This window comes from Thamnophis elegans, chromosome 5, assembly GCF_009769535.1.
Source record: "Thamnophis elegans isolate rThaEle1 chromosome 5, rThaEle1.pri, whole genome shotgun sequence".
NCBI classification, from domain to species: Eukaryota; Metazoa; Chordata; class Lepidosauria; order Squamata; family Colubridae; genus Thamnophis; species Thamnophis elegans.
Genome location: NC_045545.1, coordinates 96,187,249 through 96,204,549, shown reverse-complemented (window position 1 = coordinate 96,204,549; position 17,301 = coordinate 96,187,249). Strand labels below are relative to the sequence as shown.

The 17,301-nt window shown below is 43.6% G+C and overlaps 1 protein-coding gene across 1 annotated transcript in view; it reads left to right on the top strand.

Moving 5' to 3' along the window:
* The first annotated feature begins 2,560 nt into the window (after positions 1 to 2,560).
* The window catches only part of RTEL1 (regulator of telomere elongation helicase 1), a 120,167-nt gene continuing 105,426 nt past the window's right edge, over positions 2,561 to 17,301 (top strand). Inside the window, exons 1-6 of the mRNA XM_032218561.1 lie at positions 2,561 to 2,681; positions 5,817 to 5,948; positions 10,767 to 10,965; positions 12,003 to 12,096; positions 14,412 to 14,493; positions 15,396 to 15,456. Coding sequence (XP_032074452.1) covers positions 5,847 to 5,948; positions 10,767 to 10,965; positions 12,003 to 12,096; positions 14,412 to 14,493; positions 15,396 to 15,456 — 538 coding nt within the window. The 5' untranslated portion in view covers positions 2,561 to 2,681; positions 5,817 to 5,846. The remainder of the gene's footprint in view (positions 2,682 to 5,816; positions 5,949 to 10,766; positions 10,966 to 12,002; positions 12,097 to 14,411; positions 14,494 to 15,395; positions 15,457 to 17,301) is intronic.

Genomic DNA, 17,301 nt, shown 5'->3' with positions numbered 1-17,301 from the left:
ACTAGGTATTGAATAGAAGTGTGTGTGTGTGTGTGTGTGTGTGTGTGTGTACATACATACATATACATATATATACACACACACACACACACACACATATATATATATATATACACACACACACACAAATATATACATACACACATATTATATATATACAGTGTGCACGTATGTATGTGTATATATATATATATATATATATATATATATATATATATGTGTGTGTGTGTGTGTGTGTGTGTGTTTTTATTTGTGCTGATAAATAAATAAACTGACTTTAAGTATATATATATATATATATATACATACATACATACATACATACATACATACATACATATAGCAATAGCAATAGCAATAGCAATAGCAGTAGACTTATATACCGCTTCATAGGCCTTTCAGGCCTCTCTAAGCGGTTTACAGAGAGTCAGCATATTGCCCCCAACAATCTGGGTCCTCATTTTACCCACCTCGGAAGGATGGAAGGCTGAGTCAACCCTGAGCCGGTGAGATTTGAACCGCTGAACTGCTGATCTAGCAGTAGCCTGCAGTGCTGCATTTAACCACTGCGCCACCACTGCGCCACCTTGGCTCTTATACACACAGACATATATATATATATATATGTATACATATACATACATACACATGTATACATATACATATATGTAGACATATACATACATGTACATACACACACGTATACATATACATATACATATGTGTAGACATGTATACATATACATACACACATATATACATATACATACATATCTATTTAGAGTTACAACCCCCGGTATGCCCAAATATGGGAGGAAGATTACTACTTCCACTCTCTGTCCTTCGGCTCGTCACAAGAGACCATCCAGACAGAAACCCAATAGTTTTACTGTTGCCTTTGTTACATTTGTGCTGTATTTGTGCTGATAAATAAATAAAGGGAGACTAGTATAGATCTATTTCAAGCTATTTAGCTCTCATCAGCTAGCCATACCCTTACTGTGACAGCACAGGTTCGATTCCCAGTAAGAGTATGGCTAGCTGATGAGAGCTAAATAGCTTGAAATAGATCTATACTAGTCTCCCTTTATTTATTTATCAGCACAAATACACATACATACATACATACATACACACACACACACACACACACACACACACACATACACACACACATGCTGATCTTGTTGTATTCGGGTCTTTTCCCATTTAATCTTCCCATGTAAAAGACCTGAATACAACTAGACCAGCATACCTACACCAGTGAAAATCTACGAAAACATATATGTTTAGATTTTCATGGGTGTAGGTATGCTGGTCTTGTTGTATTCGGGTATTTTCCCATGTAAGATTGAGATTGTCTTGGCAACCTTTCGGCGAGGTCTCACTCGCCATCTTCAGGCTGGTGTTTTGGGCTTAAAGCGTGGTCCAGCCCTAGTCAACAAACGAGCACCACCCACCACCCAGGGCCGTTACAACACGAAACAACAATGGACCCACAGCCAGCACCAATCAGCACCAATCTACCAATCATGATACAACCACACCGCCAACCATTCCACTTACTGAAACAAAGCCAGCACTCCACACACACCCCACCAAGATTTGTGGAAAGAGGGCAGCTCCGACCACGCTTTAAGCCCAAAACCCAGCCTGAAGATGGTGAGAGAGACCTCGCCGAAACGTTGCCAAGACAATCTCAATCTTACACAGGAGAAGACCTGAATACAAGACCAGCATATACATATATATGTACACACACACACACACACACACACACAACTTGCAACTATTTTTTTAGTAACTATTCAAAGTTACGGCACTGAAAAAAGTGATTTATGACCATTTTTCATGCTTAAGACGGTTGCAACCTCCCCATGGTCATGTAAATGAAAATTTGGGGGCTTGGCAACTGGTTCATATTTATGACGGTTGCAATGTTTCCCGGTCACTGTTCTGACCAGCAAAGTCAATGGGAAAAGTCAGATTCACTTAACAACCATGTTACCAACTTAACAACTGTGGCAATTCACTTAACAACCGTGGCAGGAGAGGTCGTAAAATGAGGCAAAACTCACTTAACACCCTGTCTGACTTAGGAATGGAAAATTTTGGGCTCCATTGTGGTGGTATGTCTTGGACTATATCTCTAGATCAATCCCAGCATTCCCGCTGGGACGCCCTCCATCCTTTGAGGACTACAACTCCCATCACTTCAAAGTTGGAAAGAGCAGAGACCCCCCCCCCCCCGTCAGGCTCTTGATTCCTGACTGTTTCTCCCGCTCAGACTGACCTATGTAGCACAGCGCCTCGGGACTACAAAGTCCGCCAACCTGGCCTAGCTAAGTTCCTGACTAGCAACCATGGGGTTTGTAGTCCCCAACGCTTGGGCGGGCGAGAAGCGCTTTTGGGCCCATCGTGGAAGAGAAGATGGCTTCACCATGGAAACGGGGGCGGGGGGGAAAGAGCGAGCGAGAGCGTTGCCCTGGCAACGAGAATGCCTCGCGAGAGCTTACCGTCGCCCTCCCCCTTTCTTTCCGCCTCCCCCCCCCACCCAGCTCTTTTCTCCTCCTTTAAGGTCAGCGCGCGCGCGCGCGAGCGGCCCAACCAATTAGACGCCGGAGGTTCGGCCACGTGACCCCACGCGCGCGGTGTGCGAACCGGGGGCGCTTCAAGAAGAGGTGCGTGAGGGGAGGTGGCTGGCGGAGGCCGCGCTGGTTGAGGCTTCCCCCCCCCCCCCCTGGGCGGCCTTTCCCTTCCCCCGCACTGGCGGGGAGGCCAATATCTCCGGGTCTCGTCCCGCCGGGGCCCCTTAATGGGAGATGGACACGAATGGGGGAGTCTTTCTCCCCCCCCCCCAGTGTGGGGGAAGGGAGGGAGTTGAGGCCTGGTTTCTTTTTTCAACCCAGGCCTCTGAGGGCCTGAATGGGGGGGGGGACGGGACTTGACCCTGATAACCATTTGAGCCTCTTTTTGGTGGGGGGGGGGCACTGTCCTATTAATAACCTGAAAGGAAAGCGAATACCTGAGCGAGAAGAGAATGCTGTACCACTGGAGGTTTTTAGGAAGAGATCGGACAACCATTTGTCTGAAGTGGGGTAGGGTTTCCTGCCTGAGCAGGGGGTTGGACTAGAAGACCTCCAAGGTCCCTTCTGTTATTCTATCTATTCCATTCCCCATCCCTTGCGTATCCTATCCTTCCCTATGCCTATACCTACCCTATCCTAATTAATATTGGTAAACCAAGGTTGAAAGGAGAGATCTTTGTTGCTCTCTTGATCTTGGTTGTTTCCCTGCAGACATTTCACGACCCAGCTGGGTAACGCCATCAGTGTTAGAAGGGAGCAGAGTGTGTGGAGAGGAGGAGGAGAAGAAGGACTGTGGGGTCCTTGGTGCTCTCTGATCTTAGTGGTTTCTTGCAGATGTTTCATGACCCATCTAGGTAACATCATCAGTGCTAGAATAGAATAGGGGGGAGGGAGAGGAGGAAGAGGATGACTGTGGGGTCCTCAGTGCTCTTTGAGTTTAGGATTAGGGTTAGGTTGGTTGTTTTCTTGCAGATGTTTTATTACTCAAACTAGGTAACATCAGTGAATAGAATAAGAGTAATAACTTTATTGTCACTTTGAATGTACACTAATCGGCACACATTAAAATGAAATTTCATTGCATACATCTCAAAGGGTCACCACCTCCAATGTAGACTGCATAAACGTGACAAAATAAATAAATACGAAATTATGCATATATCCACATATATTATATGACACAGTGAAACCGCACAGTGTAGTTTGCATGTATACATGCATATGGTGAGAAAAACGAATCTTGCAAGTTCACTAGGCGGATGGCATAGGGAACAAAGCTGTTACAGAATCTGGTAGCCCTGCTAGAGATACTTCAAAACCTCCTCCCAGAGGGGAGCAACAAAAGCAGACCACAAAGTAGGTGGCTAGGGTCTCTGACAATGCTTTTGAGCTCTAAGCACATAGCGCTTATAAGCAATATCCTGAATAACAGGAAACAGTTGTCCTATAATCTTCTCTGCTGTCATTACCACTCTCTGTAGGGACTTTCTATCTGAGGCACTACTGCGACTAAACCAAACAGTGGTGCAGTTTGTTAAAACGCTCTCAGTTGTGCCCCTATAAAAAGTGACCAGGATAGAAGGAAAAAGATGTGCTCTCCTCACCCGATGCAGGAAATGCAGATGCACGTTTCACTAAGGATGACGTGTGGGGAGACCAGTTCAGATTGTTAGTTATCTGCACCCCCAGATACTTAACACTGTTGACCACCTCTACAGCTGCATCCTTGATACTGAGTGGAGTATGACTATGCTGGCTAGAAGGGAGTGGGATTTGCAAAGTGGAGGACGACGACTGTGGGGTCCTTGGTACTCTCTGAGCTTTCTTGGTGACATTTCATTACCCAACCAGGGTAACATCTTCAGTGTTACCTATTTGGGCAATGAAGCCTCACCAAGACAACCAGCAAGCTCAAGAGAGCATCAAGAATCCTGCAGTTCCACTTTGAGCTGCAAATATTCTATCTGTAACGACAGTGAATGAGCCCATTTAACAAAGGAGAAATCACAGTGGAGACTTGTTAATGGACATTTTATATCTACACTTTTTTTTTTTTAAAGGCCCAGTGTGGTCAATAACATGTCCTCCTGAATATCTAGTGAGGGTATGACAAAAGAAGTGAATAAGTAAGAAGTAAAACAATGTATGGCTGTGAAAGTTGTACCATAAGGAAAGTTGAGCGCCAAAGAATTGAGGCCTTTTGAACTATGGTGCTGGAGAAGATTCCTGCAAGTCCCTTGGACTGCAAGGCCGTCGAACTGGTCAGTCCTAGAGATCAACCCTGACTGCTCTTTAGAAGGCCAGATCCTGAAGAGGAAACTCCAATGCTTTGGCCACCTAAGGAGAAGGAATAACTCCCTGGAGAAGAGCCTCATGCTGGGAAAGATGGAGGGCAAAAGAAGAAGGGGACAAGAGAGAATGAGGTGGTTGGATGGAGTCACCGAAGCAGCCGGCGTGAGCTTCAATGGACTCCAGAGGATGGTAGAGGACAGGAAGGCCTGGAGGAATGTTGTCCATGGGGTTGCGATGGGTCAGACACGACTTCGCAGCTAACAACAACAAAACTTAATACCCTGCAGACACAAGTGGCTTGCTCCCATCTGTTCCTAAATGGGAAAGTCTACTTCTTCAATTGTACAAAAGATGGTAAAAATAAGTTCACACATCAGGCAACGTCTTACAGATGACATTTTAAAAACTAAGCATTCCATGTGTGTCATGACTGAATGTGTGAAACATAGAGTGGGTTTCTTAAAGAGATTTTTTTTTTAAAAAAAGTGAGATGGGCAGTAAACAAATTTAATACAGAAATAAAATTTAAAAAAAACTCATTGTTGAAGTAGAATTAGGGAGATTATTTATTTATTTATTTATTTATTTATTTATTTATTTATTTATTTATTTATTTATTTATTAGACTTAGATACCGCCTCATAGGGCTTTCAGCCCTCTATAAGCGGTTTACAATTTGTTTTTAGCAAATTGAGTCAGCAACTTGCCCCCACAATCCGGGTCCTCATTTCACCCACCTCGGAAGGATGGAAGGCTGAGTCGACCTTGAGCCGGTGAGATTTGAACCGCTAAATTGCAGATCACAGTCAGCTAAAGTGGCCTGAAGTACTGCACCCTAACCACTGCGCCACCTCGGCTCGTTTGAACTGTCTTGTTGATATTATGAACTGTTCTTGTTGATATTTAGTACTAATGGAACAATATTCTTGATTTTAGGTTTTGTGATCCTGAGTTGCCAGATGAAATATGCCCGAAATAATATTAAATGGCATTACTATTGACTTTCCATTTCCACCGTACGAATGTCAGGAGGCATATATGTCCAAAGTGCTTGAGTGCTTGCAGAAGGTAAGCATTTGATGAAATCCTAAGTAAAGCATAATCCAGCCTACCCGTGTGTCAAATAAAAGAAACTTTGAAACATGCAACATACATCATTACATGGACTGCCTTTGAAGTAGTCTATACTCTGATAGACTATAGAATGCCTATGCTATCTATCATAGTGTAGATAGAATCTGTACTATGACAGCTGCATGGATTTGCTTGAGTCCAATTCAGAATGCTGCCTATTGCCATCTGGAGCTTTACAATCTCCAGGTCCTAGAACAGGACACCAGCAGCATCACTTACTATACCAGGGGCAGAGAGGTACAGTTGAGTATCAATAAAAGAGAATATTTGAAATGAGGGGTCCTTGGTGCTCTCTGAACTTGCATGATTCTGGCAGACATTTTATTATCCAAAGCAGGTAACATCATCGGTGCTAGTAAGGAGTGGGATTTGCTTTTAGTTTATATTTTGGCGTCTTGCCCTGTCAGTGTTGGTGGGGGTGATCTTGGGGCAGGGGTCAGCAACCTTAAACACTCAAAAGAGCCACAACGGTCCTAACCGGAAGCCCCCTGTTTAATTCTGGAGCCGACTGGAAGTTGGGTTCCCCCATCATAGAGTCTCCTCCTAGTGTGGCGTCCTTTTTTCCTCTACCTGCAATAACTGAAAGCCCTATCAATTGTGGAGCCGAATGGAAAACCCGTCCCTTGCCATAGAGTCTCCTCCTGGTGTGCTGTGTTTCCCCCCTCACCCTCCAACCAGAAGCTCCTTTCAAAATTGTGCTGACTGGCAACAGATCTGCAGCCGAGGGATGAAAGAGCCACATGCGGCTCCAGAGCCGCAAGTTGCCGACTCCTGTCTTGGAGGTTCTTTGGTTGAGCTGTTTGCTTCTTTGGCAGTTTCTCGATTGGGGTATGGTTTACTTCTTGATTGTTGATCTGAAGGTAATCTTGGGGTTAATCTATTCTCATCTGGGTGTTGATTGCTGGTGGAGAATGGTCTTTTTGCTAGTTGATTGTCTCTTTTGTGTGGTGTATAGATATTGTTTATGACTTGTGTTTATTGATGACTAATTTGTTAGAGTTCCAGGCTTCTAGAAATTTGCTAGAGTTTTTGGACCGTGGATGAAAATTGGGGCACCCTAGGAGGATGATTGAGGTGCTAGGTTTTTAATCTTTGTTTTTAGGGTTTGTAGTTTTATTATGGTGAGCTGCCCAGAGTCAGGTGTTATGGGCAGCAGTACATATCTAATAAATAGATCTTGTTACCAGAAAATAAAGATGACTTTGCATCATTCATCATGGAGATAAAACTGCAAGATCCAAGTTAGTGCTAAATATTAAGGACAAGGTTATTTCAGTCAGAGTGCTTAGAGTGACTTTGTAATATTTCATAACAGGTCTGACATAGCTGGTTGCAAAAATTACTATTCTGTGATTTAATTGATTAATCCAGAATGAATCTTCTTGAAAATAACATTAGAGGACTTAGTTTTGAACAATGAGATATAGAATTGCTTTGAAAGTATTGCAGCTATAATAAATTATGATCTTCTAAACTCAGAAACAGAATTGGCTCAGTTAACTACATCGACGTACTCGTTTTTGGATTCTGCATATATTTTTACCCTATGTAGAATAGATGCATTTGGAACATATGAAACCTGCTTAGCACTTCCTGGAAAGAAGCTTTGTTTCAGCCCCTTCCCTTATCAGTGCCAGCAGCCATGTTTACATGAGACCTGGAAATAGAGAAGTGGGTAGGTGGGTTCTCTTTTCTTGATGAAGGGAGAGAAACACTTAAAGAAGCCCTTATGTTCGTGCAATCTGTTCCTAAATGTTTAGTAAGTCAGAAAATACATTCTGTGCCGGCTTAATACTGCAAGGTAATGTTATGGGAAGACTTTGCTCATGGACTGTTTTGTAAATGTTATCATTGGCCTAGTCAGGAGACCTAGCATCTATTTGAAATCAAGGGGTCTGTCTGTCTTCCTGTTCATCTGTCTTTCTGTCTGTCCATCCATGTCTGTCTGTCTGTCTGTCTGTCTGTCTGTCTGTCTGTCTGTCTGTCTATCTATCTATCTATCTATCTATCTATCTATCTATCTATCTATCTATCTATCAGCCGAGGTGGCGCAGTGGTTAGAGTGCAGTACTGCAGGCTACTTCTGCTGGCTGCCGACTGCCTGCAATTTGGCAGTTCAAATCCCACCAGGCTCAAGGTTGACGCAGCCTTCCCTCCTTCCAAGGTGGGTAAAAGGAGGACCCAGATTGTTGGGGGCAAGAGGCTGACTCTGTAAAACGCTTAGAGAGGACTGCAAAGCACTGTGAAGTGGTATATAAGTCTAAGTACTATTGCGCACTCTCTCTTTCTCTCTCTCTCTCTCCCCTTCCCTCCCTTCCTCCCCCTCGCTCTTCCTCCTTCCCTACCCCTTTCTCTCTTCCCCTCCCTTCATCCCTCTCTCCCTCCCTCTCTCCATCTCCCTCCCTCTTTTTCTCTCTCTCCCTCCCCCCTCTCTCTCTCTTTCCTCTCTCTCTCAGATGGGAAGACTAAAAATTGTTAATATAGACTGGGGAGGAGTTCTCACGGGGCCAACCAGCCCCATGACCGAGGGCTCTGTGTCCCTCACGAAAGGCTTTCACCCCTTTGCAGCAGCCCAGGGGATTGGAGACTTTCCTCATCACTGGAAGCAAGGTATTCTACTAAGCAGGGGCAGCCACAGAAAAAAATTGCAGAGCAATAGTTTGGCTTTGCTGTTGTAATACATGGTCTTACTGTTTGTAGGAGGGTGATTGCTTACATGTCGCAGCCTAAAAGCTTGTGCAAACACCATTTATTGATTGGTTCTCTCCTTATGGTTATTGACTGAAAAATTGGTTTCTTATTATTTCTTCCTTTCAGGCAAACAGTTAAATGTAGGTTGTATCCCATGATTGTGTAAGCAGAATACAAACTAATTTTCCTGCTGTGTTTCTCCAGGGATAAGGAGCAATCTCTTGAACAGTACAGAGCCATTAATTCGGCCAAGAGTGGGCATTTTTTTTTAACAGCTAGGGGTCACATTTCTTTTTGAAAAGCATATCCATAGCTGCGGGGGCCTGTAATGTCATAATGAGCAGAGGTGGCGCAGTGGTTAGAGCAGGGGTGCGATCCTACTGGTTTAGCAACCGGTTTCCTCATGTGCGTGCCTAACATGCCTCATGCGTGTTCCATGCACCTGCACATTACACAGGAAAACAGCTGAGGTGCAGCATTCCACTCTGCTGTGTTTATCAGCTGGACTAAAAAAGAAGGAAATATAGGTGAGTATAGCCCAGGGGAGAGAGGGTGAGCCCATCTGGAGGTCGGAGTGAACCGGTTCACTCTCAGCTGTTCTTCGAAGCTACTTGACCGCCCGAACCGCTCCGAACCGGTAGAATCCCACCTCTGGGTTAGAGTGCAACACTGCACGCTACTTCAGCTGACTGGTAGCTGCAGTTCAACAATTCAAATCTCACCAGTCTCAAGGTTGACTCAGTCTTCCATCTTTCCGAGGTGGTTAAAATGAGGACCCAATTTTTTGAGGACAAGAGGCTGACTTAGAGAAGGCTGTAAAACACTATAAAGCGGTATATAAGTCTTAAGTGTTATTGCTATTGCTATAATGTAGGCAGGCGTGGTGGTGGGGAATACATTCTTTCAGGATTTTCTGAGGATATAGGTTAAGGGGCAAAGAGGTACCCTTGTCTTAACTGTGCCCCCAAAATCCAGGTTGGTGTCAGTGCCCTCTGGGAAACTTTAGGAGCCATAAAATGGTTACTAAAAGATTGCTTGAAGACTATTCGGAGAATCCTTGAATAATTCACTTAGCGACTGTTCAGAATTACAAGTGCCATGATCTGTCTTTGTACTTACGACCATTTCAGCAATCCCCAGTCAGATGATCAAAATTTTGTTCACTTGGCTAGTGGCATGTGTTTTTAGCTGTGGTAGCGTCCCCGAGATCATGTGACTGCCATTTGCAGCTTTCCCAGCTGGTTTTCCAACAAGACAACTGGACTTTACTTGTTTTTTTCTTTTCAAGACGTTTCACTTCTCAGCCAAGAAGCTTCTTCAGCTCTGACTGGATGGTGGGGAATGGAAGGATTTATATTCATTGAAGAGAGCTGGTCATTTGCATCCTTTTAGAGAGCCATTGAGACCACCTGGAGGTTCTCTGTCCACATTTTGGACAGAGAGGACCGTTGGTTTGAAAGAGGTGTCAAAGAGGCTATCTATGTCAAAATTGAACTACACCCTCTACACAGAGGGTGAAGGGATACGACATCATTTATCTCCTGTCTTCAATACAGTCCTTTCAGCAGTTCCAAGAAGACTCCATACCCATTTGCACCACTCAGGTGATCCTGAGGACACAACTAAACCTCCAAGTGGCCTCACCGACCCTCTAAAAAGGATGCAAATGACCAGCTGTCTGCAAGGAGTACAAATCCTTCCATTCCCCACCATCCAGCCAGAGCTGAAGAAGTTCCTTAGATGAGAAGGAAAACATTTTTGAAAGAAAAAAACAAGAAAAGTCCAGTTGCCTCCTGAAGAAAGCACCTTTGGGTCTGGTCCTGATTATGGTCGTAAGTCAAGAACTACATGTAGATTGACAGATTGTAGAGGAGTAACTTTGAAATAGATAAGGCCAAGACTCTCCGACCTTGTCTAGGATTGCGGTCTATGATAGATGCCAAATAGCCTTTTGTGAAGTGCATAGAATGACTTTGTGGAAATGGTTATCCTCCTCTGGCACTTCAGTAAATATTTATTTTCCCACTTTCCCCCCTCCCCACATTTCAATTCTCATTTCAGCAAGTGAATGGGATCTTGGAGAGCCCCACGGGCACAGGGAAGACGTTATGCCTCCTGTGCTCGACCTTGGCATGGCGAGCGCACTTCAAGGATGCCGTTTCCGCACAAAAGATTACTCAAGTACTAAAAGGAGACGAACTTTTTCCAGACCACCCCTTGTCGTCTTGGGGCAATGCTGTCACAGGGACCGAAGTTCCAGGTATTTCTTGTTCATTTGGAAGCCCTCGTTACATTTGCAATGAGATTCTGACCATAGAGCAGATGTAAGGATAAGTGTCAGGGTTCCAAGTAATAGAGCCATAGCAAGCAGAACCCTGAGGTAGGTAGATTCTTCAAAAGGATAGCTTTATTGGAAATATCATATTGGCACATATCTGGTGAAAACCTACTGTATTTTTTGGAGTATAAGACGCACCTTTTTCCCTCAAAAAAGAGACTGAAAATCTGGGTGCGTCTTGTACACAGAATACAGCATTTTTTTGCCTCCTGAAACCCCACTTCCTTCACCAAATGGCCAGGCATTGCTTGTAGGAGGCTTTCAGAGAGCTCCTGGGGGCTTGGGAGGGCAGAAACGAGCAAAAAACGGCCTGTTTTTTGCTCAATTTTGCCCCCCAGCCCCAGGAGCACTCTATAAGCTTCCTAATAACCCCTTTTTTTTACCAAAAAACAAGCCCATTTTTGGTTGGCAGAGGCTGGGACAAGTACTGGGAGCTCACTCCGTTACGCGGTGCTAGGGATTCGAACCGCCGAACTGCCGACCTTTCTGATCAACAAGCTCAACATCTTAGCCATTGAGCCACCGCATCCCTCTAAAGTATTACTACATGCCTTGAAATCCTTTTCATAACAAAAGCAGAAACTGGTTATGAGAAAAGCTTGAGAATCCCGCCTGCCTTACGTGTCGTTGTCTGGGGAGGACTTGAAGCAATGCAAACCAGTGCATCAATTTTCACTGCCATTTGCAGATACCTATCCACAAGTGCTTCAAAGCAAATCTCCTTTTTGAAGATAGTAAAAAAAAAAAAAAAAACCAGGCAGTTTTCTCTGTTAGGTGGGCAGTTGGGCTGTGAATTCCCAGACTATCCCCACAGGCTAAATTGTTACCATAGCACCAGTGAGGAAAAGCAGACTGACGATATATTTAGTTACTAAACACAAACTAAACAATTTCTCCCCCCACCCCGTTTCTTTCTCCCTCCTGCACACGGCTCCTTTCTCACTTTCTCCGCATGACAGCTTATTACAGTGATGTCCCGAAAATAATTTATGCCTCCAGAACACATTCGCAGCTTGCTCAGGTCATCAGCGAATTGAAGAATACTGTTTACAGGTAAAGAAAGAATTTCAGCTTCCAAGTGTGAAAAGTGCCTGGGGTTTATAGCTCTCTCTCACCTGATTTATTTCAGAAGCATCCTTGTTTATTGCAGCGATCAGAAAAAGCTGTCTGGCCGTGCAGCCACGGTAAAGGAGGACTCCCGAGTAAAAAACAAAACCCCTCCTGGATCAGACGATCCCGTGATGTTTGTCCAACTTTCTTATCCGCAGAGGCAAATCAGATTCTCTCTTGGAAGCCGACAAGCAGAACCTAAATATTACTTTTATCTCAACCGCTGCTTGGAGGCTATTGCAAAAGGGCAATGGGGATCATAAATAGACGACTGTTAGCCATTGGTGATTTATCCAGCTGAGCTGATTTCATCTCTTTTTAAAAGCAGTCCAAGTTGGCATCCCTCGCTCTCCCGTCATGCAGTGCATTTAATGGTCATTTAATGATGTTGGTTGAAGAAGTATTTTCTTTTTATCTGTGAGGATTTATATCATTCGGCTGTGCTTAAGGGTAACAGAATAACAGTCGGAGGTCTTGGAGGTTTGATTAACAGATTAACAGAGTTGGAAGGGACTTTGTGGGTCATCTAGTCCAGCCCCCCCACCCAAGCAGGAGACCCTACACCATTTCTCACTGATGGGAGTCCAGTCTTTTCTTGAAAGCGTCCAGTGATTAAGCCCCCACAACTTTTTGTGTAAATATGTTTTATTTTCATTTTCATTTCATACAGTCACATGTATACTGTGCATAACCGGGGCCATATAACATTGAACAATAAACACAGCCATTCTTGTCAACAATACCCCCCAAAATACAAACCCAATATACCACTTCAACCCTCCATACACCCTTTCTTTCACCCCCCTCCAACTTTCCTTTCTTCCCTCCAACATTCCCCTCTACCCTACTTCCCCTCCCCCACTATCACTCCTCTCTCCCAATACACTCCCTCCCTTCCTTCTCCTCCTCCCTCCAATCCTCTCTCCTTCCCTCTCTACCCCTCTATCTTCTTTCCCTCTACTCCTCCCTTCGGTGTATTTCTACTATCTATCAATATATTCAGCTTCCTATTTTTACACTAGAATTAAAGAGCAACAGTATACAAGTGCAATCATGTTACTTTAAAATCTAGCACATACTATATTTCCCCCTCCCCCCCTCCCCCCTAGGACCCCACCTCCCTTCCCCCCCCCCCGACTTCCCAGGGCCCGTACACGGTATAGCTTTTTATCAAACACAGTCTAAAATATATTAAAACCAAGGAAATTAAAAAAAAGAGTCAATAAGATCTCTGCATTGAACTCAGCTTCTTGCCGTTACACAAACTTTAAGCAGTTTAAGCAGCCCCCACAACTTCTGAAGGCAACTGTTCCATTAGGCAATTGTCCTCACTGTTTCTTCTTATTTTGGTTGAATCGTCTAGTCCAACCGCCTGCTCAGGCAGCAGAAATTGGACCGGAAATTCAAGAACATACTTCCGGTTTGCTCATAGGGCCAGTTTTAGCCCTCCAGAGCCTTCAGGAGACCCTACAAGCAAACCAGAAGTCTGTTCAGGGAAGCTCCTGAAGCCTATGGAGGGCCTCTGAGGAGGAGAGGGGAGGCTGTTTCCGCCCTCCCCAGGCTTCTATAAAGTCTCTGCAGCCTGGGGAGGGTGAAAAAAGCATGACAAAAATGGGGGGAGTGCTAGTTGTGCGCGCATGCACGCTGGGGTCGTGCTCAAAGCATTATGGGTGTGGCACACGCACTCATGACCCCCCTTGCGCTCCCCCTGCTTTTGGCACGCGAGCCAAAAAAGGTTCACCATAACTGTTCCATACCATTTCAGACAAATAATTGTCCAATTTTTAAAAAAACCCAGTGTTGGGAGTATTCAGAGTTTCTGAAGTTCTGTTCCACTGATTTCCCTGTTCTCCCTGTCAGGAAATTTCTCCTCAGTTCTAGCTTAAATCTCTCCTTGATTAATTTCCATCCCTTTGCTTCCTGTCCTGCCTTCTGGTGCTTTGGAGAATAGCTTGACTCCCTCTTCTTTGTGGCAGCCCCTCAAATATTGGAACACTGCTATCATGTCACTCCCAAGTCCTTCTTTTCATTAAACTGGACTTTAGTATGGGGTGAAAATACAGCCATGTATGTAGCAGCCATGTTGTATAGTTAGATGCCCATTTATCTTGCTTATCATGCCCCCATTTGACTTTCCTGGGACTTTTTTTTTGGAAGCTAAAATATAAAACGTGCCATTGTTTTTCCTTTTCTTGATCTGTATTTTGACATTACATGGAAACGACCTGGATCTTTTGCTGTTCTTGTTGTTAAAACAGACCCAAAGTTTGTGTGTTGGGATCCAGAGACCAGCTTTGCATCCACCCTGAAGTTAAAAAGCAGGAGAACAGTCATATGCAGGTAAAAGAATACGTGCAAAATGATGCTGGCCCAAGATAGTTCTGTTACTCTTTTGATTGACAGGTAATGCAGCCTCCCTATAAACAAAAAATAATTTTATCATGTGTCTTTCTGAGCCCAGTTCAAATCACTATCTTGCCCCATCACCTCTGCAGGAACCCTGTCTTCCAATACTGTATATCACTATCATTTATAGTGGGCCATGGTGGCACAGTGGTTAGAATACAGTACTAATGCGGACTAATTCTGCCAACTGCCAGCAGTTCAATTCTTACCAGCTCAAGGTTGACTCAGCCTTCCATCCTTCAAAGGTCGGTAAAATGAGGACCCAGATTGTTATGGGCCATAGGCTGACTCTGTAAACCGCTTAGAGAGGGCTGTAAAGCATTATGAAGTGATATATAAATCTAAGTGCTATTGCTGTCTCCTTAAGAGGGTGGTGATGGTCTAGGGCTGAAGACTTTCACCTCCCACTTGGAAGGTTGAGAGTTCTAGGTAGCGGCAGATGTTTCTCTCCTAAAGCGCAAAAAAAAAAATCTGCTGTGAACTCATGAGTAGGCATCAGGAAGGGCAGCCTGCCAGTAAATGCTCAGCTCCATCTAGTCGCCCCAACTCTGCCCCGTATTAAGGGATTACAGAGTCGTAAAAAGAGAGTAGGGGGCTTCCTATCAAAGTAGGGGTGTCCAACCTTGGCTACTTTTAAGATCTGTGCACTTTCAGCTCCCAGAATTCCCCAGCCAGCCATGAAAGGGTAACATATTCCCACCACAGAACTAAGTAGACAATTCTCCTCTGCAGGGAATTGCGGATCATTGCTAGTGTGAATTTAAACATAGGGCACTTATGAACCTATTTTAGCTCCATTATGTGATGCACTGAACTGGGTTTTAATTGATTTGCAGATCCACTTGTGTCGTATGAAAGTATCAAGTCGCTCATGTCACTTCTATAACAATGTGGAAGGTAAGGAGGGCGGATATTGGCTGAGATGGATAAGGCTTTTGTTGATGGGGGCTGCATTTATGTTCCGGGTCTGCTGCATGTGCCAGCAGACCCGGAACAACCTGTGATTGGTTGCTGTGGATGAGGGGGAGGATCCCTTTTTTCCCACCTTTTGCTCCTCCGTACTCTATGGATTTACCTCATGATGCTCCTGTTGAGCCTGACTATCTTGTTTGCTGTACGAATAGATATGGATGGATGGATGGATGGATGGATGGATGGATGGATAGAGATAGATAGATAGATAGATAGATAGAGATGATAGATAGATAGATGATAAATAGATGAATAGATGATTGATAGATAGATAGATAGATAGATAGATAGATAGATAGATAGATAGATAGATAGATAGATAGGAATGGATATAAGACAGATGGATTATATATATCATTTATATATATATATATATATATATATATATATATATATATATATATATATATATATATATACACACATACACACACATACACACACATACATACATACATACACATACATACATACATACATACATACAGGTTTTGGTGTATTTGGGTCTTTTCCCGTGTAAGATTGAGAATATCTTGGCGACATTTTGACGAGGTCCCACTCGTCATCTTCAGGCTGGTGTCTTCGGCCTCATGCCTGTGCACGGGCCTGCACGAGGCTGAAGACACCAGCCTGAAGATGACGAGTGGGACCTTGTCGAAACATCGCCAAGATACTCTCAATCTTACACGGGAAAAGATCCAAATACACCAAAACCTACATACCTGTACCCGTGAAAATCTATGAACAGATAGATAGATAGACAGACAGACAGACAGACAGACAGACAGATAGATGATAGGTAATAGATATGAATGGATGGATAGAGAGATGAGATGGATGGATGATGGATGGATGGATGGATGGATAGATGATAGATAGATAGATAGATGATAGATAGATAGATAGATAGATAGATAGATAGATAGATAGATAGATAGATAGATAGATGATAGATAGATGTTAAATATATTTAGTTAGTGTCAGCATCTCTGACTTTATTTGGACATCTGCTGTGCAATTCCCTGGCACCACTATAGTCACAGTTTGATAGATCTATAGTATAATTAGCAAGTTTAATACAAGCAACCTATTTTATTGTGTATTTGCATGTATTGATTTGGATAGATATTTGCTGGTTTAGTTTTCAAATTATTAGGCAGGCAAATAAGACCAGTTAAACAGACGTCTATTTAGCATAGGAGATTCTCAGCAGTGTTTTTAGATTGAGGCCTGGTAGACCATCTATTTAAATAAGAGCCAAAGGAATAAGAATCACCCTGTTGGGTGCCGTATAAATTTAATAAATAAATAAAAGGCACTTTTCCTATATGGGTTATATAGTGTAGGTTAGCAACAAATTTACCTTAGTTTCACTCTCGCACATTATGATATGTTAATAGAATTACAGGTAGTCCGTGACTTTAAAAAGTTCATTTAGTGACCGTTCAAAGTTAAGAACGTTACTGAAAAAAATGACGTAAGACTGTTCTTCATACTTACAACCATTACCGCATCCCCATGGTCAAGTGATCAAAATTCAAATGCTTGGCAACTGACTCATATTTATGACGGTTGCGGAGTCCTGGGGTCACGCGATCCCCTTTTACGACCTTCTCGCAAGCAAAGTCAACGGGGAAGCCAGGTTCACTTCACAACCGTGTTACTAACTTAATAAGTGCAGTTATTCACTTACCAACTGCGGCAGGAAAGGTTGTAAACTGGGGCAAAATTCACTTAACAAATGTCACAGCAACAGGACATTTTGGGCTC